This window comes from Nicotiana tabacum, chromosome 3 (genome assembly GCF_000715075.1).
Source record: "Nicotiana tabacum cultivar K326 chromosome 3, ASM71507v2, whole genome shotgun sequence".
In the NCBI taxonomy this organism is placed as follows: Eukaryota; Viridiplantae; Streptophyta; class Magnoliopsida; order Solanales; family Solanaceae; genus Nicotiana; species Nicotiana tabacum.
The window spans coordinates 87,044,734-87,070,193 of record NC_134082.1 but is presented as its reverse complement, the minus strand read 5'-3'; the positions used below and the strand labels follow the sequence as shown (position 1 = coordinate 87,070,193).

Here is a 25,460-nt window from a genome sequence, read left to right as displayed (position 1 = left end):
CATATTATATCGATTCACAAGGTACGTTGTATCAAAGCATATCGCATTGTGGAATTGCTCATATGTTGCCTTACAGTGTGAATGCACTCATACCATATTTCGCAGCCTACCAATATTTTCAACGTCGATTGAATAGAAAATCTCTTTATCCTTCACCTGGATTTCACGAAAAAAGTTGAGCAGCGACTGTGCGTCCCCTTCTTGCATTTCAAATCCTTACTCTTCAAAATATAATTTCTACAACCCTTTGGAGTGCAACCCAAATTTTGCGGTCCACCACATTGAACCTCAGCAAGTCTAATATTCTTGGAGGGTCTAATGCTAGATCGATCGTGAGCTACAAGATCCCTCTTCAAAGAATCAAAAACAGACCTATGTCCAGCCATCAAGCGCGATACGGATGGGAGCAAATCATGATTGTGATCGTGAATGACCTTAGAGACGCGCCAACAACCAGAATCTTCCAAAACAACAGCTAGCCTAGCTTTACAATTGTTACTCTTGGTGGTAAACTTGATTCTGCGAATCCTAGTCCTATCACAACAGTAGGTTATATACCTGGCAGTGTCACCACCCTTCTTGTTGGAATTTCTTTTGATGACGGAGAATCCTCTCAGTCGTGCATGTTCTTTGTAGAATGCAAACAAAGTATCTTTATCTCTAAATCTCATTCCAGAGATTGGACCTACAACCACATCCTCTTCAGTGAATTCATTCTCCATTTCCCGATCAACATCACATAACTCTAACTCATTTCCTAAAACCTGCTCCTCATCATCGTTAGCTTCTCCGTGATATTCTCCATCGGCTTCTTCATCATCACTATCTAAGTGCACAAAATCATCGGCTTCTTCATCATCATCATCTAAGTTCACAACATTGTTGAAACTGCCGTGAGAATCAACATCGACCCATTCATATTTATTCAACAAACTATCGTCCGATGCCATCCCTAAAGATCTGTACAACTCGTCCCTAACTCGATCAAACCTATTATCTTGGTTGATATTCATGGTTGTTGTATTTGTGTTATGTTCATTCAGATTCATATTTTGTTGCGCCGCCAAATTTTCTTGGTTTGAATCCATTTAGAGAAGGAGAACGTGTCAGCTGGTTTAGGGATAGGTAAGGAGGAAAGTGTCCGCTGGTTTAAGGTTTGGTAAGGAGGAAGTATACAAAATCGTATACCGTATTTGTTTTTAAGAAAATACAATAATTTGTTAAAAATTAAAAAACGTATAATTTGTATAAAATACACATAAATATAAGGGAAATACACAACATTTAATTTTCGCATACTTCAAGACTTGGAATTTAATTTTGGGTTTTGGAGGGAAAAATGTAGGCTAATTAGTTAGAGGGTCATTTATGTATTTTCACTGGTGTGGCCAAAGTTGGGTCACGCCAGTGTGGTCGTTTAGCATCTCCCTTTCCAAAATTATCCTTATATACGTATTCCTAAAAAAGTCATTTATTCCTCACATTTGAAAAGAGAAGTAAGTGCTACTATAACTATGGAACAATATTCAATGAAGGGTAGTTTAGTCACATTAACTATTTTCGTCTAGAATTTAGTATTTTCTTAATGGGTATGTCCAAAGCAAATTGGTCACTTATTGTGGACCGGAGGGAGTATGGTTTAAAAGAAGTAAGTGCTACTATAACTATGGAACAATATTCAATGAAGGGTAGTTTAATCACATTAACTATTTTCGTCTAGAATTTAGTATTTTCTTAATGGGTGTGCCCAAAGCAAATTGGTCACTTATTGTGGACCGGAGGGAGTATGTAATAGGTGTATTTCAAGTAAATAGTACTCCCTCCGGTCCAAAATAAGTAATTTTTTAACCTTTTTTTGTGGTCCAAAATAAGTGATTTTTTCAGATTTCAAGAATGAATTAATTATTTTTTTCCTACATTGCCCTTGGAGTAAATAGTATTAGAGTATGTGTTAGGAGTGTTGATGTAAAGAGATAGTAAAGGTTAATATGGTCAATTTTATTGCTAATTAATATTAAAAAGTGAATTTCTTAATCCGTATAAAAATAGCTAAAAAATCGCTTATTTTGGACCGGATGAAGTATTTTTTATTCATAAATATTCTGGTTTCACAATTTTTTGTCCAAATAAAATCATTATATAAATAGTACGTATCTATGTGTTGGAGCATCGGTCACGTAAACCCATGCTTTTTTTTTGTATGCCATATAAAATAATATTATATTTAAAAAAAAATGCTTAAATATACATTTGTGCACCCAAGCTCAAAGGGTCTTATGGTTCAATGACTATTGGGTGCACATTTATGAGTGAAGTTAAAAATTTAATTCTGAGTTTGTAGGCATATCTAGTGTCTCTTCTTGTGTTTTAGTTAAGTATTTTTTTTATAATTTAATTTATTCATTCAAAATCTTCAAATCTAACGCATTAAAATCCTTGATCTCCCTTTGTCATTGCAAAATTTTATGTAATTAAAACTGATATCAGTAAACAATGTTAGCATGATTCAATGATCACAGCATTTCCAATATGGAGTATATATAGGTATATATGTTAAATAACATTAAAATTGTAAGACAAAATTTAATTTTAACTTATGATTTATAAATGGTAATGGATTCATGGTAAAACTATCAGTCAAATGATTTTGTAGCTCATTACAACTTGTTTTTAGTTTTATGACTCATCTTTTTTTTTTTTACACATGAGATCTGCTTTGCACATAAAAGGTCTATCTTTTACACATAAAAAATCTAAAAAGACATTTTTTTAAATTTAATATTATAAAAAGCCATGAAGGCCAATTACCTCGTAAAAACCTAATGGTTGAAGCCGTCAAATATAAATCCTAAAGTGACATCTTTGTAAGTGTGAACCTATCTTTTTGGAATCCCCTCTAATAAATACCATTTCAACTTTCAAAACTTTTTTTATTTTTACTTTTCAACTTCAATTATTATTATTATTTTCAAATGATCTCGAATACTTCAAAACGTCAATTATATTTAATACCAATTTTTTCCGCATAATTTAATGCCTACTTTTAAGATGGTGTTATTTCATGTCAAATTTTGAATTGCGAACCTCCCTCTCCGTAGAGTCCTACACAGATTCTGCTAATTAAAGACTGATTTCAGCCATTTCTCCAAACCCAAAATTCCCATCTAGTTAGCGAAATGAAATCTAATTCAGATTGTTTATACATTGACAAGATATTTAACTCTTTCTTTTCCAGTTTGAGTACTCCACTCTTCACAATTTCTCACCTTTTAGACTAAAGACGTTGCTTGCACGATCTCTGCTGATATTATTAAAATTAAAAAAAAAAAAAAAGAGTAGGATTTTTCTATCTTTCTCTTCTTTGTTTAAAGTTTTTTTTTTTTTTTTTTTGGAGACACTGTTAAGAAACGGAAAAGAGAACCCGATTATGAATTATTCCATGGGTTCTGATATGGGTTTGCTAAGAATATCGGTTGCCTTTGATATGTGTTTTGTATATGAAATATTTTTTCCCTAGGCTTGTAGCTATTTGTTTTAATCACCTTCATTCTACATTGTTTTGTGTAATTCTATTCCCAAGTCCCCTCCCTCATTACACTGGACGGGCGTGCTTCGACCGTGTCACCTGCTTCAAATGGAGCTTTCAGAAAGCCCTGCTGACTGATAGGAATTCTGGGGAGAGCAAAAACACCAGGTATGTACTTAAATTTTTTTATTTTTCAAGTTGTAATTTAGTTATTTCATCAGTGAAGAAGCAATTTTTTTTTGTTTTCCTTGTTTTTAACGTTTTGGATAACTTGTTGCATGTAATCATGTACTGGTTCTGCTTTAAAACACAAATTATTTAGCAGTCATGGAATGAAATGAGTCCAAAATAGTTTAGGAATAAGGAGTACTTGTTATTATAAACGTAGAATGATTGCTTGCTTTATTTTAATTTTGTTAGAATTGCTGACTCAGAATTACTCCAAATTTTTTATACATTCTTTGTTACCTCTGAGAATGCATACTAGAAACCTTGGATCTCAAAAGAGCATTTGGTGGTGTGTTCTCGTCCTAGTTTTTGATTTCCTCTGCCAGTTTTACAAAAATAATGAAAAGGTGTTTTTGGGAGTTTGAAACTCAAAGGTTTACCATGATTGGAATCAATTCATCTGCATTTTATTGCTGTGTTTAACTTTTGGAAAGTCATGCCCTCTTTACTACTAATCTAATCGATATAATCTTCAGGTGTTTTCCTTTTCATGCTTACAGAGTTTTGAAATTTTAAACATCCTATCATAATTCGTTGTGCCTGATGATCGAGGATAAGACCAATTTACCAGTGAGCTCGGTAACTCATTTTAAAGAAGGCTCGTCTGGAAGAAAACCAGATAATATCAGCAGAGGGAAACCAAGAATTTCGACTAACGAGCACAAAGTTCTTCCATTCTATCGCAACCATTCATCTAATGATGGAAGTATTTCGAGAAGGCTATCTACTGGAACTGTAGAGAAAGGTCAAGATATTCTCCCTCATTATCTGAGGGCTTCAGCTGGTTCTTGCCACGACTTGTGTAAATATGGAAGGAAACATTCTTTTGAAGAAGAGTCGAAGTATCCTCTATCAAAAAGAACTAACAAACCACCTGCCGATGAGCCAATAAAACTTACAATGGTGAAACGACCATCTTTGCCTAAGACTCTAGAAGGCGTAGTTGCAAGAAGCAGAAGAAACAGTGATGTTAGTCTTAGAAAAGAAAAGATGGTACCAAAAGCATCTGTAATTAAGTATTTGAAGTCCCAAGCTGGTTCATCGGCTCCTCTGAAAAACCAAAACAAGATACAGAAAGATGGAACCAACAAATTTAATGCTGTAAAGGTATCTAAGAAAACCATGCATGTTATCAATTTGGAAACTGAGAAAAACCTTTTAGAGCCTGAACAGGACGGTAACATAATGTTGTCACTTCAACTGCCATCAATTTCATTTCCCGAATCCTTGTCCAAACCACACTCTCCTTTGTTATCTAATGATGAAGAAAAAGAAGAGGAGATTGACTGCGTGGAAGATGAGCACACATCTTGTGAAGCATTAACCACAGCTGACATAGAAACTGTAGGAAAAAGTCAGAAAAAGATCTTGAGCAAGGGCAAGGCAGGTGTTTCCGAATATAATGATACTTCAGTTGTGAAACTGAAGTTCAAGAGGGGGAAGGTAATCGATGGCAATGAAAGCTGCACCAATCCTAAATCAGGAAAAGTTGTTTTGAGGCATCAAGATTTGCAGGAGAAGAAAGATGCTCAGGTTTTGCTCAATGATGTGATTGAAGAGACGGCAAGCAAGCTTGTTGAAAGCAAGAAGAGCAAGGTTAAAGCTTTGGTTGGTGCTTTTGAAACTGTAATTTCCCTACAAGAGAATAAGCCTTCTGCACTCATAGTTTCTTGATTAACAAACATAATTTCCTTAATCCCTGTAAATAGTGATTCATATAGAACTAATTTCATGGTAATGGAAGATAATGAGCTTTTCTGACATGGCTGGGCACTGTTTCTCCAGCTACTGTTTCTAATTTCACTTTGGATTCCGAACTACGTGTTTTAGGGCCAAGCAACTGTTTGACAACCAGAATTCTCCCCATGGCTACTGCAATTGATCTGCGGCTTGTTATTCTTTCCAAGGAGACACATTTTCTCTAAAGAAAAGTACCCTCGTAATGACTTCTCCATTAAAGAGAATTGCTTTTCCGTTGGTTTGTATAATCGTAGTGTATGCCTGTGATAATTCCCTTGGATTTGTCCATATTATTTGGACTCAATGTTTGTCACCACATTAGAGTTTTAATTGACCAGTGTCTTGTAAAAGACATTGCTTCATTCAACTAAACGGTGGCAACGTTAGAAAGTGATGTATGTGATTGTTGAGAGGATAACTGTTGACTTCCTGTATAGTCTTGAACATTTCTTACTTTTGGGTTTGAGTTAGGAATTAGGTTCAAGGTCTATTTTCTTAACCTCTTAGTCACTATAGGCCAGGCTGCCAGCTTGTATTGGTTTTAAGTTGTGCAAAGGCGTTTATACGCGCTCTGAACCCCTCTAAGACCTGTGTCCTTAAAACTAACACTAAAATCGTTGCAATATCACTGCTATGGACACATATAATTCCTCTTTACACATGACATGTGTTTTTACATAAACAGTTCATCTCAACTTTATCTCTAATCATGATAAACTTTTATAATTTGGCATAGACATCGTCGGTAAGTTTTTTCGTACACCAACACCAAAAAAGGTGACAAAGCCACCAATGTTTGTTATTCGATAACGAGTTTGCGTTGCCACGGACATCAGATTTCCTAGTTAGAAAATAAGGAAAATAATTGAACGAAAAATGAAAGAAGTCAGTAACTAATCTCCCAAAAAACGCCCAAATCGTTTATTCTAATCAATCAATCAATATTCCCTTATATTGTTTTAATCAACTGTAAAATACCTTCACATCACCACTGATAATTGATCAGGAGGAACTTGAGAACCAAAGGTTAATTGAGTAAATCTCACTATTTGATCAGTAATACTAACTCGAAAATTCATCATGTAGAAGAGAGCAAAAGCTACACCACTAGAAAAGTTTTAAAAAAAATACAACTACTATACCTCAATCTTAAACAAGTTGTCGGCTATACAATTCTCACTTTTACATTGAAATACAAAACGTTGAAAAAATGAAATCTCTAAAATAATCACATCCCTAGTGTATGCTAAAAAGCATGGAACACATAAGCAAAAGGTCAGTGAGTGGAAACTTGGTAAAAAGAATTTTTTCTGATCGTATCTATAATATCTCTCAATCATACAAAACGTACCAATATGTATAACCTACGTAGTTACCCAACTGGGGACTTAAAACTCTCCTACAATCTATAGTCTAAAATGATCAACATGATTTAGTCAAAAAATACAAAAGGGAAATGCGGGGGCGATGGCAACCAAACTGACAAGAGAAAAAATGAAATTAACTGAAAAGAATCATCTCAACCTCTAACAGGGCCAAAGGGGCAGCCTTCAAACAGCGTCAGCATCCTACCTTTGCTTATCAGGATGTCCTAATTCATCACTGATAGTAATGGTGCGCATTTTATGCCACGCCCCAGCTAAATGGAAAATATACAATGTACTTTTTCCCATCAACAAACTAGGCGACGAATTTTTGTTTTACAGATGGGAAGAATGAATCTCATATACATGCTACCGATGCAGGTTCTCTTTGTAGAAGTGCGCAGCACTCCAACAATTGAATATATCCAACCAATTCTGCGAAGTATCAGAATCTCCATCTCAATTGGTCTTAAAGTTCCCCACACATATTCAGCACAATCTGAGCTTCTATTGCGTGTGTTGTCCTTGCAGCACAACCCATAAACTACTCCAATATGTGGCAACTCCTAATAAAATCATTGGAGCAGTTAACATACTTGGTCCAAAAAGGGCGGAGATGCTCAAAGCCTATGTCTAGCCAAGGCTTGGATTGGCCATTGTAATGAATTACAGCAGCCTTCTTCACATTCTCAATGTTGGTCTTATTCTGATAGCCCAAGCCAAGCATGTGCCACGAGGGGTCAATTGGATAAACATGACCCTTGAATGCAATCAAAGCAGGAGGCAGTGTTCCAAGTTTCCACATTGTCAAGTTTGACTTCAGATTCTACAATGACCAAAAAGTTTCAGAACGCCAATTAATAGCACATTTATTTCTGCTTAATAGAAAATTAAGATAATGCCAAGGACTAGATATCACATGATTTCAAGTTGAATCGCAATATGTAAGCAGTTCAGATTATTCAACTCTTCTCGCATAGAAATAATTGATCAATCCTTCGACTATCAATAAGTGGCATGATACAACAAAATTTAGTGACCCAACATCAAATCTACACCAACCCCAGGGGGAATAGAAGGTAAAGCAAAGATTCCATGCCCCACTTTCTATACTTTGTCTATTTAAGAATGGAAATAACAAAGGACAATGAAAACCTCTAGAACCTTTGAACTGCTTACTCACAATTGCAAGTGGCAAACGGACGGGTCGTGTCGGATATAATTCGGGTTGAAAACGGGTAATGAAAAAACGGATAAATTATCCGACCCGAACCATATTTAATACGGATAAAAAAACGGGTTAACCGGCGGATAATATGGGCAACCATATTATCCATGACTTCTTGCATATTGATCACTTTTGGGAGAATTTTTAGTCTCCTAACTTGAGGAACCCCCAATTTGAGGCTTTACACATGAAAAAGTTACTCATTGGTTATCAATTTTCTATATGGATAATATGGTTCTTATCCATATTTGACCCATTTTTAAAAAGTTCATTATCCAATCCATTTTTAGTGGATAATATGGGTGGTTAACTGTTTTCTTTGAACCATTTTGCCACTTCTACTCACAATATTCGTGATGTCTCAAGCGGGACCAAGATCGACCAAGATCATAAAGATTATCTCATATAACAAGTGAAAATGCTGAACTAGGACGTGTTGGATTTTGTTATTAATAACAAAAGAGGTGTGAATGGAAAATGGTGGGAAAAGAAATGGAGGGAAATGAAATTCTGAATTAGTTCATTTTACTAATGCACTTTGTCCCTCATTGGTAGAAGGAAAGAAAATCTGTGTGTATATATAGAGAAGCTCATCTTTTAGCTCTTAAAGAGCTAAGAAGAAGGCATTCTCAAATGGAGAATTGGAGGAAGAAATTTACATGGAACAACCTAAGGTTTGTGGTTCCTGGTAAAGAAAAGAAAGTGTGCAAACTTGTTAAGTCAATTTATGGACTTAAACAAGCACCCAAACAATGGCATGCAAAATTTGACCAAACAACGTTGGCAAATGGATTTAAAATCAACGAGTGTGACAAATGTGTTTATATTAAAAACACTCCAGGTCATGAAGTCATTGTTTGTTTATATGTTGATGACATATTGATAATGAGCAAAAGTATGGCAAATATAAATGCTACAAAGCACATGTTGGCTAGCAAATTCGACATGAAAGACTTAGGAGTTGCTGATGTGATCTTAGGAATCAGAATTCACAAGACTCCACAAGGTATAGCATTATCATAGTCTCACTACATTGAAAAGGTACTTGATAAGTTCAAGTATTTGGATTTCAAAATTGCCAAGACTCCAATTGACGTGAGTTAAGCACTTCAAAAGAATAAAGGTGAAAGTGACTCACAACTGGACTATGCAAGAGTATTGGGAAGTTTGGTGTATATCATGAATTGTACGTGACCAGATATAGCATGTGCTATTAGCAAACTTAGTCGATTTACAAGTAATCCCAATCAAAAACATTGGATGGCAATGAAACGAGTTTTGGGGTATCTGAAACATACCCAAAATTATGCTTTGCATTATAACAAATATCCTTTCGTGATCGAGGGATATAGTGATGCAAATTGGATCACCGGATCATCTGAAGTTAAATCCACGAGTGGATATGTTTTCACAATTGGAGGTGGAGCAATGTCGTGGAAATCATCCAAACAAACTTTAGTGCATCGCCCGTTCTACAATGAAATCTGAATTCATAGCTTTAGTTAAGGCCGGTGAAGAAGCTGAATGGCTCCGAAATTTCTTGGAAGATATTCCATTTTGGCCCAAACCTTTGGCACCTATTTGTATACATTGTGATAGTCCAGCAGCAATAGGTAGGGCAGAGAGCATTATGTATAACGGAAAATCTCGTCATATTAGACGGAGACACAATACCGTTAGATAACTACTCTCTAGTGGTGTTATCACAATTAACTATGTAAAGTTAAGAGATAACATGTCGGATCCACTTACAAAAGGCTTATCTAGAGAGGCAGTTGAAAGATCATCAAAGGGAATGGGGTTAAAGGCCTAGGACAAGTCATCATGACAGTAACTCTACCTAGCAGACTGGAGATCCCAAGAGCTAGGTTCAAAGAGATCAAACAAAGTTATGAATGACGGTTCAACATTGTCAAATAACTCAACCCATTCTCGTGATGAAGACAATGTTCAAAAAATGAGGTAAAGCATTAAGGCTTTTTGATGAGTTAAAAAAAGCTTAAAGCTTTTTATTGATTTGCTAAGTCTGGCTGGATATGACCAGATAGTGTCTTTAGGATTACACGTTTAGGAATCACCTATGTGAGTGTGAAGTGTAAGCCGCTTCAAGGGGAATGAAAGTAGAGGCCCATTCTCTAAGCACTCATGAAACCAGGCGGTGTTCATGGCTGAAACGAACATAACCATGAGAACCATAGATGGTTAAGGATTGATTGTGTGACTTATGTTGTCTAGGTATACAATAAAGCTCGACGGTTCAAAGATATCAAATCTACCGATTGACCGAGTATATCCGATATAAGTTCGCTACGGAAAGTTCAAAGGGAAACCTACTTATCTAGATGCAATTAATTCTTGCATGTAAAACACACACGCGTCCGTGTATTCCTTATTCATGTGGGGGATTGTTGGATTTTGTTATTAATAACAAAAGAGGCGTGAATGAAAAATGGTGGGAAAAGAAATGGAGGGAATTGAAAGTTTGAATTAGCTCACTTTACTTATGCACTTTGTCCCTCATTGGTAGAAGGAAAGAAAATCTTTGTGTATATATAGAGAAGCTCATCTTTTAGCTCTTAAAGAGCTAAGAAGAAGGCAAGCATCGAGCCGTCGTCGTCGCTCGCTCGGCTCGGCTCGGCTTCGGCTTCGGCTTCAGATTTAGATTCAAATTCGAATTTGGATTTGGTCAAAGATCGATTGATTGATTAATCTTTTGAGACAAAATTCTTTTCAAATATTTAATTAATTAATTAATTAAATTAATTAACGAAAATTCAATCCGGAATAACCCGCGACCCGGTCCGGAGTTTTCTTTCCCGGATTATTTTAAATCCGTTTTATTTTTCCCGCAATATTTCCAACAGCTATGGCTGTTCTGAAACAGTGTCAAACCTGTTCCAACAGTTATGGTTGTTCTGAAAGGTTGCAAACCTTTTCAGAAACAGTACCAAATTGGCTATAAATATTCCTTCAAATCCCAGAATATTTACTTACGAAATTTTCTGATTATCTTCTTCTTCTTCTTCTGCACAAAAAATTCCAGTGTTTTTTACAGCCTTCGAGTGGTTCGCTGTTCATCCGCGTTTTTGGTACCGATACGCTGGTGAGTTAAATCGTTCTATCCTGGGAGGATATATTCCAGAAACTCGAGTACTTGAGGGGAATAATTTCCTTAAGAACACACTGTGTATTCAGTAGGCTCGATTTGTTTCTATACTGTTTTCCAGAATTTATTTTAAAGTTACCATACTGTTTTCAGAATTTATTTCTACTAACTTACTGTTTCTGTTTTTCCAGAAAGTTTATTGTTTTATTAATTTTACAGCAATACAGATTGTATAACAGGACGTACTTGTGTTTCCTAGATGAACATGTCAATAGAAAAGTTAAACTAGCCACAAAGTCGTCAAGGATTATGGAGACATAAGCAGGAATCCTAGAAGATTTGCAGATGTTGAAAGATTTAAAAGAAGGTAATCTCCAGCTCTTGAAAGATAACAAAAAATAATCTCAGATTTCAGAAAATTCACATATTAAAAGATTAGGTTAAAGAATCATGGAGATCTGAGTACCTCTTTAAGCCATGTATGATAAGTATCTCTTACACTTGTCTTTCTCCATGCACGCAAGTCAAAGATATTCATCCCATAAGCCCATGCACACTCGTCGGGGTTCAAATTCTTTGCTATGAGATGATGAGAAAAATTGAAGTAGTTTCTGAATCGCTTGGACATCACCCACTTATCTTCACCTTTACAGGTCTCAACAGCTCCATTCACCTTTCCATTCAGGTCAATTTCCCACAATGGAGATAGGTCACGTTGAATTACGACATCATCATCCAAGAAAACCACCTTGTCCAGATTTGGGAAGAGCTGCAAAATACAACACAAAAATCTCAAACTTGTACTGGAAAGAGAGTAAAGAGAGTGTTCATATCCAGACAATGCAAAAATTGGAATACAAAAACATGTGAAAGAATAAAGAACAGAAAAATGGCAAAATGTAAATTTTAAATTCAACCAAAAGCAAGAAGGAGAAAATAGAAGAAAATATTTCTGCATAAAGTGGGATTCTTGCTGGAATGAGAGAAGACGGGGCTAACACACTTGTAGTCTTTATGGGACATCTTCTAAATGGCAGAACAAGAAGAATAAAATGAGGAATGAAGAACTGCTAATATACACACTTCACGCTCCAAATTTCAGTATTTTAACACCTATTGATGCACAGTAGGGGGTGCAATGGTTTGTTCATTCAGACTGGAAGCTGATACAAGCTTGAAAATTGTTAGCAGATATGTTCCAAGCAGTGGTACATTAGACTCGGCCATTCCATTCTATTGGCATATAAATGGAAAATGATTATGGAGCTCAAAAATCTGTGCTCTTTAGCAATATGCAAACATACAATTCGGGTAAGGAGTACAAAATTATATAGCCTCTCTGCTCACATGTACATACTGAAAGTTGATTATGTGTACATACTGCTTGTGTATAAATACTACAGCCTACAGAAAGTTTCAATGCTTGACTAAATCTAGGTTGAGATTAATAAAGCAAATTCCATAGCAGGCATCTTGCTTAAGCAATAATTTTGCATAATTAGACCGATCATTTGACTCTATATTTATCCTGGCATTTTGTTCCTGAGGGGTAAGGTAAGCCTTTTAGACTTGACAGATTTCCTTCATTTTTTATTTTTTTTTGCGTGTATTGAAAACCACACTCCCCTCCAAACCCCTACCCAGGAGCTCAACATGGCCCTTCCCCACTTTTACTCCGTTAGTGACTTGAACACCCAACCTTGTGCTTACTAGGTTATCCCTCTCTTAACAAGCCTTTTTGACCTGACCATTTCATCCTTCCACAATATAATTTAGAGCACAGAAGGCAATTTATGCCATATAACGAAGTGTTACCTCTGGCAAATATATGCGGAGATGATTTAGCAAGGATATGTATTTCGGACTTCTAGCCTGCAATTTTGAGGCAAAAGATCGCGGAGTAATATCACTGAGATTGGCACCTGCAACATGATTTCCATGGTAGTATTTCCGAATCCCATAATGGCTCTCAACTACTTCAAGCACTGGAACGTTTTCTCTTGTCAACCAGTCAAACTGATGAACACCTTTAACTTCCACAATAGCAGGAGAGACAGGATTCAGAGCAAACCATGAATGCATGCCTGCATATGTTTTTTTATCAGTGATAACGTGGAAAACAATTTTTTCAGGCTTTAGAGATGACTGCACGCCAGAATTGACGACAACTGACGCAGCTAGGATGTTATCAGTCGACAGTACAAAATGGTGCAATGAGTTGTCAGAAAGCAAAGGGAGTAGTTCTGGTGAAGGCAACTGTTTGCGTGCATGAGCATTGGTTGAGTATTCATCAGTCAACCGCAGAGAAAGGCAGTGAATGCCTTTTGGAACAGCACTTGCAGCAAAGTGTTTATTCATCAACTCTGCAAATTTTGATTCTCTGATCTCCCTTTCAGATCTCTCCATCTGCAAAATAATGAATTCCTTCAGATGAAAAGAAAAAAGTAAAGGAAAGTTTAACCAAGGGCTATATACAGATCATCCCAACGTACACACAGAATCCGAATGCATGCACAGGCATTAAAGAAGCACTATTATGTGGTAAATAATATATCAATTCCTGCCCAAAACAAAGTGGCAAGCACAACAATAAAGCCAAATGGAAATGCGAGTTAATATGTCTGAATAAATAGTACACAAAGAAAGAGTGAGGCCAATTACATGCACATACCATTCCCTTCAGCATCAAAGCAAATTCTTTTGCGCTGTACTTGTTGTTTTTTATTTCAGAAACCAATTGACTATATGACTCTGGGAGCTTCAAGCCAGCTGGCACTTCCTCCGAGTTCACTTGATTGAGGATCTTAACAAAATCCTTAACAAGCTTCTGCTGGAACAGCAAAAATGATAAAGGCTTGGGCTAAGGAAAGGTATTCCACTTAAACTTATCACAAAAAGTAAAAGGTATTCAACTTAAACGCTCAACAGAAGATTGAAAAACTATGACATCAATCCAGCAACAAGAAATGTAGATAGAAGTTTATTTACCCCTGAACCATCAGATCGACCAAGGAGCTTTGGTCCCAATCTTCTGCCTAAACAATCTGAAGATCAACGTGAAGGAAATGAAGTTATGGTCTGTCAGTAGTTTCTTGCAGAAAATCATAAACAAAATGGAAAACTAGCACCCTTAGCAGACAATATCTGGAACTGAATTGAGAAAGAAGCAGAAAATAGAAGCATCGCAACTAGATTCTTAAAACATTTATTTGGAACAGAGAAACAGCATTTAAAAATATCTGAAAGCAACTGAATGATGTGATATGAACATGTAAAATAAAGAAACTTGTGATTCAAAACAGCACAAACACATAGGAAACAAACAACATTTACTGAAAGCATATGTATCACATGCAAATAATGGCGGTAAACATATATGAAACTGCACTAGATACCAGTAGGGCAAAATACATGATAAACCCAAAGACCCCCCCCCCCCCAACCACCACCACCACCACACAAAAAAGCGCACAATATTCACACCTTAAACTCATGTTACTAATAAAAACATTAAGATAATTTCTAATTGAGATGGTAAGCTTTTCTAGAATCAAATATAAACAAGTTGAAGATTGCAAAAACTTATTTGAAATTGTTTTAACATTGTCCCTCTTTCCCTTTCTAAGGGGTATTTCTTTTTCTTTGAGAAGGTAACTTTTGTGTATATATAAAATAAACTACACAAAAACGGTGTGGTTACCCGTATTTACAGAGTGGAATATAGGGAAAATTCCTAATCCTTTGTCTGCTCCCAAGGATTCTAAAACATCAAAAATAGACTCAAGATCTTCGAAGTACTCTTGCTTACACCAAAAATAGAAAGAACTAGACACTTCATTTTCAGCTCCTGGATATTACAGCTTTTATCATCAAAGCACCTTTGATGTATCTCATTTCTAAGGGGTATTTCTTATCAAACTGAAATACTTGGATAGGTAATCAACACAACTTTAGTAAATTAGACGACAGCCAAAAAAACTAAGAAATAAAACAACTTCTTAGGCATTACTGGTGAGAGGAAAATGATGAATACCTATCGAAACTGTAATAAAATCCAGGCTACCTAATAACCAATCAATGCCTCAAGTATGCCTCAACCCAAACTAATTGAGATCAAGGATATGAATCATCTAGATATTGTGTTATATTCAAGCCCATTTTAATCCTATATTGATGAGTAATTTGTCTTTAAGGCAAATCATGGGTTCTCTTAAAAGAGAAGTTCTCAATCCCAAACTTATTCCCATCCATACCTAATGTAGGTCGTAGGTTCAATTCAGCTGAACCTTAATCCCAACTAATTGGTATCTCCCATATGGATCCTTTGCTTTCATTATGTTCTGTTTTTAGCAACTTTTGCGTTGATTCGTAGAGATTATAGCTTTTCTCAGACAACTTCGTCGATGCAATTTTGGATCCTTCTCGTCCCTTCTGGTACTTCAATCACCATAATGTCACGCTTAACTGGTGCATTAGGACGTCAACACACAAAAAGTTACCCAATATTAATAAACTTAAGCTTTGTGCAAAAACGATTAGGTCACTGAGACGGTAATTGCAGGTAACTTTATTTAACAAGCATTCATCGTACTGGTAAGTAATCTGCCGTAAGAGGTTAAATTACAGTGAAGGTGTAAGAATTCATTACACTATCATTGCATAGAACGTAAATCCAATGATAATTTGGGAAAAAAGAAACATGAACATTACCACCTCAATCAACAATTTCCAACAATGAAGAAACACATTATGATCTAAGGACCAATCAGACAATATTACTAATGGAGAGTTAAAAATATCTAATTAACATTACAATAAAGGAAAATGGAGGGGAAAAAGTGAAGTACCAAATGAGGAGCACTTGTTGACACCTTCAAGAGTAACAAGAGCAGTGAGAATGAAGACAAAAGGCAACAAGAAAGCTAGGATTAATATGGTGTGAAAGAGCGTTCGATAAGAGAATTGGCGAGCTGCGACTTTGATCTTCATCAAATCACCACCACCTACACCTCCTCCATTACTATTCGATATTGTAATACTTCTCATGCTAGGTGAGAAGTGCAGCTGCATCTTAATAGTCCTAACAAAAATTACCTGAAAAACAAAACTGACTAATTGCATTTAATTGGTAATTTGAAAAAACAGAAAGGATATTAAAATAAAAGCACATACTCTAAGAAGGCACTAGGTCAGATCCACCAAAACAGTAATTTTGAGACCAATGCATTGGGTGCTCACGCTTTCGCCCAAAACCCAAAAGCGAGCTGCACCTTTTGTATTAATGGAAATGTCTAGAACTTTCTGTATCAGCTTCTATATATGGAAATTACACACACAAACGGCAAATGTGTGTAACGGAAATTTTTATCCATGAATGTGTGAATTAATCAAAAGAGAATGAATTGAGTATTTGAATCCGAGGTGGGAATTTTTTTTCTGCAGTATATGCTAATTTATCTCCCTGAGATCAGAAGAAGGAATATAGAGAGAGAAAGTTTAAAGAAGGGGAGAGAGTAATTGCCTATTTTTGTGTTTTTTCTAATTTTGATCCATAATTCCTTCTCTATTTTAGGACTAAAGAAAAAATAAAGAGGGGAAGATGTGTCAGCATAAAATATAAAAATGGAATGTGTAACATTTTTCTAGTCAAAAGCATGTGGCCAATGAAAGCTACCTAGCTCGAATAAAAGAGCTGTCCTAAAATTATGGTAAAGATGTTAAAGGATAGTTTAAAAAATCATTTCAAATTTAAAAATAGACGCAAACTTCGTACTATTATAATCTTGTAGCACATTCTTTTTTTATTTCAAAAAAATTTCTACAATTACCTAATAAAGAGATTTGGTAGTTTTTAACTTTTCAAAGAGTGTCCAATATTTATGGATAAGTTTGTAATGCTTTAACTCAATTAACTTTATCTTCTTTGTTCCCCTGCCGTTAGTATAGTTTTATTTCAATTGATACAAATGAAAAAAAAATTATTAATATCAAAAGAAATAAATTCGTTTTCTATTTAACTTGATTTGATTTACATGTTTAGCAATATCAACGACAAGTATATACTATCTTTTAGAAATAAAATATTAATTCAAATCGAAGCACAAGTGATTTTTTGAATTAAAACAATAGGACGATAATGAAAAATGGTGATAAATATACTGTGAAAATTAGAGGATCTAATCTTCGTACTTTGGATAATGTCACTCTGTAAGAAAAATAGAACATTTGTTTTGTAATCCATCTATTCATGTAGAAAGTAAAATCAAAGATGGACAGCTCCTAAATTAAACACTTTTTAAAATTAGTTTTATCAAAAAATCGGCTTTGATCTTTTATTTTTCTTCTTCTAATTGCGTTAATGACTGTCCTCCCAAGAAGAATTAGTCATGTAAGGCACGATTCATTAGGGCATTAATTTACAGTGTTAATTTCATTAACTTGTTGTCGGCAATCGGGCTGTCGATAATCATCCAAAATAGACATATTTGAGAGTTGAAATTCATAACCAAAGACGTCCTTTTTTTTCTTCTATAGCTTTTTTGGCTCGATGTGGGTGTAAAATCATTTATTTTGAAGATTGTAACTTCTTTCACAGATAATGTAAATTTTTTCATACACTATCATTGTATTGGTCAAAATCTGAGATTCGTCCCCAAGAGGAATGATGAGGGGTCGAGCAAAAAGCACCTCGGCCATCATCGGGGTCAAATCGTCGAAAGCGTACATCATAGAATAAACATTGTGTTCGGACAACAAGGAAAGGTACAGTCGTAAAAAAAACACGTAGGTCAAAGACCATTGGATAAAGAAGGAAAGGGACTATATTATAGCTAGAGAGAGCTCAAAGGGGATCTTTTGGAGAGGAGAGCAACCACACTAGAGGAAACGAGAGGAATTTCCCGCTTATCAACAGTTACTTCTCTTTCCCTTCTTTGCTCCCTTGTTTATGATGCATCACTGCTCTGGATATAAGCCCATCTCTCGTGTTTGGTGTACGATTATCACATTAATAAATCTTATACATTCCTACTCTTCGCTATTTCGTACTTTGTATGCTTGGAGCTGAAATTAATTATGTTTGGCTAAGATTTACCTTCTTTATTATCGATAATTAGTTTGACAAAAGAGTTTTAAATCTTTTGCCTAAACAATTTGGCGCCGTCTGTGGGAATTTCTTAGCCAAATTCCTTAGTTTCCTTCAGATCTAAAATCAACGAAATGTAACCACTCACGTTCAAAATAGGATCATGGTCATCTGGCGTGACCACATCCCTATTTTACACATTCACCTTGTATATTAACCTATGTTCCCACCCTTTATGAGAGGACGACAGCTTGCTGCGAAGTCCTTTGAAAGAATGGGCACATCCTGCCCTACTTTCACATTTTCCCACACATCGGATGGTCCATGAACGAAGTATGATATGTCCCCTTGTGGAGGGTACGAATTGAACGAGATTGGACCGGGACTCGATTTCAACACTGCAGCAAGTGAGGCGAGCCCAACTCGCACAAAGCTTAGACGTTGCTAAAAAACGGAGCTGAACACGGCCGCCAAATCTAAAACCACCATTCCATCAACCATTCAAATACCAGGCAGAGCAAGCAACGCTACAAAATCGCTCCCTTTCGCCAACCCGTTGGATCGAGGTACAGAAAATTTTATTTTGGTTTGCCCTCTGTTGTTGGTTTAAACAAGAACACGAGCGTCGTACGGGCAAGCGAGCAAAGGAGCATTCCAACTAGAAACAATGGAGGGAAAATTACTACCAAATAATTGAAATGCCGCCCACCTCAAATACCTCAACTCCTGAAAGAGGACACACCTCAAGTCGTACTCTCTTCCCATCACCCGGGTTTCGCCCCAATCGGGTTCTCGGGGAAGTTTCTAATGGGACGATGTTAATACCCAATTTTTCCCTATAATATTTTTAAAATGTATATGTACTGTGAGCACGTGATTTTTGCTTCACGGAAATTACTCCAAAAGAAATCAAAAATAAAACAATTTACTTTCGAGTACAATTTTGAGAATTTTTGCATGACATTTTGGTAATTATTTTTGTCCGTAAATGTTTTACTTTGTTGTAGTTAATCTTAAAATATAAAGAATACATGTTGCATGCATATTTAGGATTTAATTGTGCATTTAGGAATTAATCAAATCATAGTTTGGTTCTAAAAAGGAAAATCGCAAAAAATATTCATTCGTCTTTTATTTTCGTCATCGTGTGATTTTATTTTAATCAAATATTTTGATTTATGAGTTTGATTGTTATATGTGTTAATTAATATTTGAGTAATTTATTTTTTTGATTTTACAATTTTAATTAGAAATTGTGTTCTTTAATTAGAAATTAAAGAAGAAGAAAAAAGAGTGCAAATTGAGAAAGAATTCGGACTTGGGCTCATTTTTGAACCCAAAGGAATCAGGCCCAAACACATTGATCCAATCCGTTCCCCAGACACAAGAAACGACGCCGTTTTGGCACCTTCCATCTGGACCGTTGATCAAACATATCCAACGGTCCAGTTCAGCTCTTTCATTAATCCAAAACGACGCCGTTTAGGCATGACCATTCAGAGCCGTTCATCCCATCCAATCCAACGGCTCCAGGCTGTCCCTGATACCCGACCCATTTAACCCCAGAGACTGGCCCAATCTCACTTAAATCACACGACGCCGTTTCACCCAAATGAAAGATCTGGGCCGTTGACCATTCTTGATCCAACGACCAGGATTCAACTCCCCCGTCCCGTATATAAACCCTCTTCTCTCTCCTCCCGCCCCCGTAACCAAACACCCCCTGCACCCCTTCGTATCCATCAACTCGGAGACGAAACCCTCAAAAACCCTAGCGCCGCCCTTCCGTTCCCTCACCATAAACCCAGCGGCAACGACGCCGATGACCACCAAATTAACACCCCTAGTGCACCTTGACCCCCTGGACACATATCTGCAAACCGTTTGGTTCGAATCAACCTACATCGTCGAAGATTCGAGCCAAACCTCGACTTATATTAACCAACCCCAGACTAACATCCTTGAGCCATCTGACCACCCCCATTCCAAATATTCTACCCGCTTGCATCGAATCATCCCCGAACTTCTCGAATCTTTATTTGAAGATTCGAGCGAAACTTGGACCCACTCCAATCCACCACCAAAACTAACACCCTGGTATCCCTTGACCCCCCTCATACCCTAGACACGCTTGGTTCCGTTCAAATCTGGTTAGAATCGTTCGAACCCTAAGATCGAACCAAAAGCCCTAGAAAACCAAAAGCTGGAATTGGTCTGAAGCGGAGAAATTTGGGTGTCCAATGAACCTTAGTCGAAGTGTTCTCAGTAGAGAACACTCGATTAAGGTCCCTTCGATCTCAAAAGATTCGAGTCAAGGGTTCGACCTGAGCTCGTTCAGTTTTGTTTTGTTTAAGGTACCCTTTTTCTCCTTCCTTGTTCGTTGTGTGTTTAGGTGGTTATGATTCAGTTTCGTTTGATTGATTCCATCTTGCCCCATCAGACCTTCTCATTAGTTTCCAATTTTTATTATCATTTCTGCTTGTTGTCATTTGTTGTATGTTGTAATGCGTTGTCAATTAGTCTGATATATTTGAATGGTAGAGTAGCATGATAATAGTCTGGTGTTGGGTTCATTCTTGTCTGTGTCTCCTCCTACCTCGTTTGTGTTCTGAATATTGTGTTAAAATGGGCTCGTGGGTATATTTGAGTTTAGAATTGAGCTTGTGGTTTGTCTTCAGTTCATTGAGCTGAATTTATGACTCGTTTGCCAGCCTGGATTAGTCAATCCCCTCGAAACCCTGCTGTTTGTTCCTTATTTTTGCATTCCAGATCTGTTAGGGCATAGACTAGTCAGTTTGATCTCAGTCCATCTGCTGCTAAGCTAAGTATGATTGTTTCCCCAATTATAGTTTGGTACAATATATGCTGCCCTGAACCCTTAGGCTTCATCCTAACGCCATCTGATTTAGTATCTCAAATTACTAGGGATTTGAATTGGTTATAGCTATTGTAATTAGAAAGTCTGCATCCAGAACTTGAGGGGTTTGGGGTAGGACAATGAATCACAGGGTGTTCAGGGGTAATTTGGGGATTTCAAAACTTAGAAAAGAGGTTAACTTGAGTGGACTGTCAGGAAGTACCAATATGCCATTAATCTAATGAAGTTGTTTTATAAAAGTTGGGAACAAAAGATAATGGTACGGGGAGTTTTGATGGAGTTTGATTTAAATAAATATATGCCATTAACGTTTGAATTAAAAATAGAATGGGACACACAATAGTGGGCAGAAAGAGGGAATATGATGGCAGAATTAGTTTCTTAATTTGGTTTGACTGCTCTTAAGAGCTGGCATGGTCTGTTTTTGCATATATATAGAGCCATTGATAGGCAGTTGAGGGAGGTCTTTTTTTGGGGGTGGACTCTACTGTTGGATTCCAGGTGACTTGTTTCGATTAAATTCCAAAGTTCTTCTAGGCCATATTTCGATTCCCTGGCTTTGTTGTTTGCTGTTGGTTTGTCGTCGTCATTTGCTGTTTGATTCTTCTGAAATTGCAACTGGATTATGGGAATTGCTTGGTTTTAATCTACTGTTTGCTGTTGGCTATTGCTACTTTTGCCCTTGCTGGTTCAGCTGACTCCTGCTTCCTCTTCATTTTTGTGTTACGATTTCAGGTACACAGTTTAAGCTCCCCTTGATGTAACTTTGAACTTGAATGAAATGAAGTCATACTCCTGACATACGCATATTGACAGTAGTTATGGACATTCAACTAGTTTGTAGTTATTCAATGTTTAGTTTGTCGGAAGTTGTTTTGCTTTGAACTTTCAGTATCCGTAATTGACTATGGATTGAAAATTGATTCTTAGTTTAAATTCATGCTTAATAGTTAGATGTTGTAGTTAAACTTAGAATAAGGAATCAATATTCATTCGCTTGTCTCTACATTTATAGATTATGTACATTTAGTTATTGAACATCAAATGGTAATCGAAACAGGCAAATGGTTCCGAAATCTGCGAGTCCTACGCGTAATAACATATTAGTAATGAGTGGAAGTTGATACGTCAGTCTCGTTTTTGTTAAAATCTCAATGCCAACTTCAACATGATTCTCCTAGTCGTTTTGCACTCTTAATGACATTACGAAACCCGTAAGTATATAATTAGGAAGGAAGGTTCGTGCGCGCGACTGGAAATAAACAATCAGTATTCATTAATTCAAATAGGCCATGCACTACTCTTTTGGATGATTACTAAATGCATGATGTAACTACTTAGCATATCTTCATTTCCTGTAAACTAGAATTCCATTTGGGCTTGGGCTAAGGTTTGTGACCGACTATCTCTTGTACATATTTGAGTGCAAATTTTACGTTTACTTTTGTCCTAATCTAATGACTAAGAAGTTACACCTTCTCAAGCATGCAAGTAAGTAGGACTTTCCTTTTATATATTAAAAAAAAAATTATATAGTCACTTTAGGACATCTTTTAAAATAAATGAGATGAGCCTCGCCCAATAAAACGCACAAATTGCGGGGCCCTCGATAAATGTTTAATTGAATACTTAGACTTCGGGATGGACTGTTTTAGTGAATTTCACTGCCTTCCCCAAAGATAATAACGCGTTAGACTCTTTAGGCGCGATTTAATTAAATTACATTCTTAAATTCGGGTGCGCATTTATTTGACCCAAATCCAAATCTCAACGGAGTCGGAATGTATTAACAACCACGGGCGCATTGATTGTGATGTGGTTCGAAATGCATTTTCACGACGTTGTAATTCCATTAAAAAAAATAATAAAAGCGGTTTACATATAATAAAAGCACACAAGTTATAACATGTATTAAAATCAGATATTTAGCCATTATAACAATTTAAGCGACCGTGCTAGAACCACGAGATTCGGGGGTGCCTAACACCTTCCCTCGGGTCAACAGAATTCCTTACTTAGAATTTCTGATTCGCAGACTTCATTTGGAAAGTCGAATATTTTCCTCGAATTGGGATTCAAGATAAACCGGTGACTTGGGACACCAAAAGCCAAACCTTTTCCAAGTGGCAACTCTGAATTAAATAAATAATCCCATTTCGAATATTGTCACTTAAATTGGAAAAACTCCCTCACGCATTTATCCTTCGGGGTAGGCGCGCAAAAAGGAGGTGTGACAGCTCTGGCGACTCTGCTGGGGAATAACCCGGAACATTTTGTTCAGGGTTCAGAATTCGAGCTTAGATAAATTGTTGTATTTGGTTATATCTGATTTTCCTACATGTTTCATGCTTAACGTGCTAAATGTTACTTTTACCGCTTTGATATTATCTGAATATATAAACTGTGCCGAAACCCTTCTCTTCTTACCTCCGGGGAGGAGCTTGCTGGTCAAGACTCCCTATTCAGTTAGTGTCAATACCTTGAAATAAGAAAAGGCCGGACAAGTTACAAAGCCGGACGATCTTGCGGGTCCCCGGTACGTATCCCCCTCCTCGACTCGAGTTGTCCACTCGGGTACACAGTCTAGAACAAATACCCAGGTTATGAACCTAGAATAACTCGACTTTATGCCGGATCCCTAGTAGGAACGTTTATTTGCATCATGTTGCATCTGACTTAGGGGACTCAACACAGGGGTTGGGTCCGTCTAGGACAAGCAACCTGAAATGAAAAAGACCATCCTGCTGCATCCTGTTTGTTCTACGCATTTATTTGCTTCAGATCTGCATGCTGACCGGTTTCTGAAATCGGGAATTTTTGAAAATTGTGAAAAAGAGGAAAAGATAAAAATAGCAGTGTAGGGAGATAACTACTTATTTTTAGAAAAAAATAAAACCAATGTCCAAGTAGTGTCAAAACCCTGCCGATTTTTTTTTTAAAAAAATGAAACAAAATTTGTCTTGTAGTTTGATTTATTTTTAAAAAAACAAATATATATAATACAAAAATATTTCCTTTTAATCGCTCTCAAAATCCAAAAAATATTTGTTTAAAAAATTTTAAAAAAAAAATTCAAAATTCAAAAATATTTTTTTTCTCTTTTCTTTTGTAGTATCTCTTTCATAAATTCAGACTAATAGTCCAAAATATTTCCTTAGAAGATTTTTCGAAATTTCAAAAAAAGAGGGGAAAAAGAATTTAAAATTCAAAAAAATATATATATAGTCGTCGTTTCTTTTCAAAAATAATAATAAATAAATAAATAAATAAAAAGACAAATCAAAATCTAAAAAAAATATTTCCTTTTTTCTTTGTAGGTATTTTATTCAAAAAAAAAGCTAGTTTATTTCATTTATTCCTGATCGGCCCGAACTACGCCGATTTGATTCTCACAGGGTGTGAGATACGTAGGCAACCCTCATCGGGTCCAACCTCCCCTTTTTCGGAAATAGCCCAAAATGTCAGAATTTTAATAAATGGGTCGGATGATGCCGTTTTTGTCAAGAATAGCCGAATGTTCCCGAAAGGGACGCCGGAAGGCTGACTTTGCATAAACAGCCATTTTGGTCATTTTTTGAATTTTGACCAAATTGCCCAATAGCCTTAAGATCCTCGTCCCCGAGGCTCTGTGAGGCCGTGTTCCCAATGGCGGGCCACTATTCTAAAAAAAAGAGTCATAAATAAATCTAGCGATGCTGTTTTTGTCAAAATAGCCAAATGTTTCCAAAAGAGACGGCGGAAGGCTGACTTGGCATAAACGGCCGCTTTCGATTATTCTTTAGAATTTGGATCGATTGACCCTCACAACCTTAAAATCTTCATCTCCGAAGTGCTGAAAGGCCGTGTTCGAAAATCGGATCTCTCTTTTCTAAAAATAGTCAAATCATTTTCGAGTCAAATTATTTTTGCTTAAATCACCTTAATAAATGTTCAGGATGAGCACAACGCAAAATGAACACTTTTCAATAATGACTAAAATCCCTGTCAAGTTGCGGCTATGGTGGGATGATCTAGGTGGTGAAGGGCAAGATGAGGTCAAAAAATATCTGAAAGGTCTCACAGGTTTATTGGAAATCCAGCCTCGGGGAGATATCATAAGAGCTTTGGTCACCTACTGGGACCTAGCACACAATGTCTTCCACTTCTCCAATTTTGAACTCACCACGACTCTGGAGGAAATAGCCGGGTACATCGGAAATGCTGAAGTTCCATTAAGGCAAAAATACCTGGTTGCCCCAAGAGCTGTCACTGTGCATCGTTTGCTAGATTCATTAAAGATACCCAGGACGGTCCATAACCCAGATTT

At 36.5% G+C, this 25,460-nt stretch overlaps 2 protein-coding genes across 4 annotated transcripts; one reads left to right on the top strand and one right to left on the bottom strand.

Annotated features, from left to right (window-relative positions):
- The first annotated feature begins 2,712 nt into the window (after nt 1-2,712).
- LOC107767698 (uncharacterized) lies at nt 2,713-5,515 on the top strand. The gene is made up of 2 exons (XM_016586782.2): nt 2,713-3,694; nt 4,231-5,515. The coding sequence occupies exon 2, from the start codon at nt 4,298-4,300 to the stop codon at nt 5,426-5,428; it is 1,131 nt and encodes a 376-aa protein (XP_016442268.1). The 5' UTR covers nt 2,713-3,694; nt 4,231-4,297; the 3' UTR covers nt 5,429-5,515.
- Nucleotides 5,516-6,660: 1,145 nt separating this feature from the next.
- Nucleotides 6,661-16,804, bottom strand: LOC107767695 (putative galacturonosyltransferase 13). 3 transcript variants are annotated; one of them, XM_016586779.2, is made up of 7 exons: nt 16,365-16,804; nt 16,040-16,286; nt 14,181-14,236; nt 13,864-14,019; nt 13,008-13,598; nt 11,659-11,961; nt 6,661-7,684 (listed from the first exon to the last, which is right to left on the bottom strand). In XM_016586779.2, the coding sequence occupies exons 2-7, from the start codon at nt 16,260-16,262 to the stop codon at nt 7,403-7,405; spliced, it is 1,611 nt and encodes a 536-aa protein (XP_016442265.1). In that variant the 5' UTR covers nt 16,263-16,286; nt 16,365-16,804; the 3' UTR covers nt 6,661-7,402. The 3 variants fall into 3 exon arrangements, with proteins under 3 accessions (XP_016442265.1, XP_016442262.1, XP_016442263.1); XM_016586776.2 differs by having other exon boundaries at nt 13,864-14,022; nt 16,365-16,798; XM_016586777.2 differs by having other exon boundaries at nt 13,864-14,022; nt 16,040-16,299; nt 16,365-16,490.
- Nucleotides 16,805-25,460: the final 8,656 nt, after the last annotated feature.